The sequence below is a fragment of the Bos indicus x Bos taurus genome, chromosome 11 (genome assembly GCF_003369695.1).
Source record: "Bos indicus x Bos taurus breed Angus x Brahman F1 hybrid chromosome 11, Bos_hybrid_MaternalHap_v2.0, whole genome shotgun sequence".
NCBI lineage: Eukaryota > Metazoa > Chordata > Mammalia > Artiodactyla > Bovidae > Bos > Bos indicus x Bos taurus.
The window spans coordinates 92,938,003-92,940,465 of record NC_040086.1 but is presented as its reverse complement, the minus strand read 5'-3'; the positions used below and the strand labels follow the sequence as shown (position 1 = coordinate 92,940,465).

At 42.2% G+C, this 2,463-nt stretch overlaps 1 protein-coding gene across 1 annotated transcript; it reads right to left on the bottom strand.

Annotated features, from left to right (window-relative positions):
• Positions 1-1,171: 1,171 nt before the first annotated feature.
• On the bottom strand, positions 1,172-2,246 carry LOC113900794 (olfactory receptor 1L1). Its single transcript, XM_027554435.1, has one exon. The coding sequence runs from the start codon at positions 2,102-2,104 to the stop codon at positions 1,172-1,174; it is 933 nt and encodes a 310-aa protein (XP_027410236.1). The 5' UTR covers positions 2,105-2,246.
• Positions 2,247-2,463: the final 217 nt, after the last annotated feature.

Sequence of the window (2,463 nt, the reverse complement as noted above, 5' to 3'; positions counted from 1 at the left end):
GGTCAAATGAAATGAATAAGGAAGGGCATAATGTTTCTTTAGTTGTGCCCGGTGGAGAGCAGGAAGAAGAACACTGAAATGATGGGTACTTGAGGATGTGACTTGGAACTGGTTCATCAAGAGTCATCTGGTAGGCTGTTTTTTTTTTTTTTTTTTTTTAATATAATACTTTTAGAAATCAGATCCTGAGCTTTGAGGTGGTGCAGAGGAAGGAGTAATTCTGATCTTTATAATCAGAGACAGAGATCTTGTTATTGAGGAGCCTTTGGACTAATGTGCTGAAGTCTCTCTCATGCACACACAAAAACACTCAGATTTAAATGACTACATAAGAAAACTCAGCCTTAGGAATAAGGATGTGTGTGTGTGCTAAGTTGCTTCAGTCATGTCTGACTCTGTGACCCTATGAATTTCAGCCTGCCAGGCTTCTCTGTCCATGGGATTCTCTTGGCAAGAATACTGGAATGGGTTGCTGTACCTTCCTCCAGGGGACCTTCCTCACCCAGGGATCAAACATACGTCTCTTATGTCTCCTGCATTGGCAGGTGGGTTCTTACCACTAACATGACCTGGGAAGCCCCATGAATAACAATACTCAGGAGTTTGAAGTGATGAAACTCAAGTCCAGGAGGGATTTTGGCAGGGTTAGAGTTCAGAGAGGGGCTTCCCAGGTGGTGCAGTGGTAAAGAATCTGCCAGTCAATGCAGGAGATGGGGGTTCAACTTCTGGGTTTAGAAGATCCCCTGGAGCAGGAAATGGCAACCTGCTCCAGTATTCTTGGCTGGAAAATTCCATGGACAGAGCAACCTGGCAGGCTACAGTCCATGGAATCTCAAAGAGTTGGACATGACAGAGTGACTGAGCACAGGATTAAGTGAAAGAGATTCTCCTTCTGAAAGGAGAATCAAAGTTTGAGATTTAGATCCAGGCACAGAGAACAAGATTCAGGTAGTCTTTGTCCCAGCCAGATAATATTAGAGACCACTGGGAAGGAGGCATCATATTCAGGAGTAGCTTCAACATACTAGCTTCAACACATGCGATAAGCATTCTTTTTATCAGGAATGAACCACTTTTGAAAATACCATCCTTAAGAATCTAATCACAGACATTAAAAACCTGCAGTCAGGAGCAAGAGATTTGTAGGATTCTACTAAGACCTCAGCTCCTTTTATTGATCTTTCACTCTGTGCATGAGTTTCATCAAGCCCTGCTTCATGTCTTTGTTTCTTAGGCTATAGATAAATGGGTTTAGCATTGGAGTCAATATGGTGTAGACAACTGTTGCTATTCTATCTTTGACTGTATAGTTGGACTGGGGCTTGAAATAGACATAGCTGATGCTTCCATAAAACAGGGTCACCACTGTGAGATGAGAGCCACAGGTGGAAAATGCTTTGTACTTCCCAGCAGCTGAAGGGATCTTCAGAACAGTAATGAAAATTCTCAAATAAGAGATGATGATGCATGAAAAGGGGGTCATTATGATGGCTAATCCTTCTGTCATGACTGTGATTTCCTTGACAAAATGGGAGGAACAGGACAATTTTAGCACTGGCTGGTCATCACAGAAAAAGTGATGAATGACATTGGAAGCACAGAAGACGAGTTGGTTGGTCAAGAGAATATGCAAGAGAGAGTGGAGGTGTGGAATGCAGAAGGAGAGGACCAGGAGCAAGACACAGCGTCTGTGGTTCATGATGGTGATGTAGTGGAGGGGGTTGCAGATGGCCACATAGCGGTCAATGGCCATGGCTGCCAGGAGGTAACTGTCTGTATTTCCAAAAGCAATAAAGAAGTACATCTGAGTCAAACACTCACCATAAGAGATTGTCTTTGTCTTTGATAAGAAGTTTGCTAGCATCTTGGGTATGATGACAGTCACATAGCAGATGTCAACAAAGGAGAGGACACTCAGGAAAAAGTACATGGGTGTCTGGAGGCGAGTGTCTGAGCGGATGGTCAGGATGATGAGCAGGTTTCCTATCATTGTGATGAGGTAGATGGGGAGAAACATTACAAAGAGTGGCTTCTGATCTTCAGGTCGAGAGGAGAGTCCCAGGAGGATGAATTCTGTGGGCCGTGTTATGTTAGTTCTTCCCATAGTCTTGGGTTCACCTAAAGACAAGTCATCATTATGAAAGACTCTTCCAACATATGATACATTCTAAGAATTTTTCTATTTGTTCTTCTTATCAGCAATTAGAACAACTAAGAATATTACTATTACCTGGACTGTAGCTTCTTTCTATTAATGTTGAAAATTCAGAAATCAATACATACTTTAACCTCCTTTCAGTTTTCTACTGTAATGCAAAAGTATTACAGAAAAGGGAAAGAGAAGAGAGACAGGGAGAGGGAATGAGAGTGGAAAAATTGTTTTCTGTTTGAGGATTTTCAGGAGCTAATTCATGGAATCTTGGTCAGTAGTTTGCTCTCCTGTTTAATTGCCAGCTGACAGAA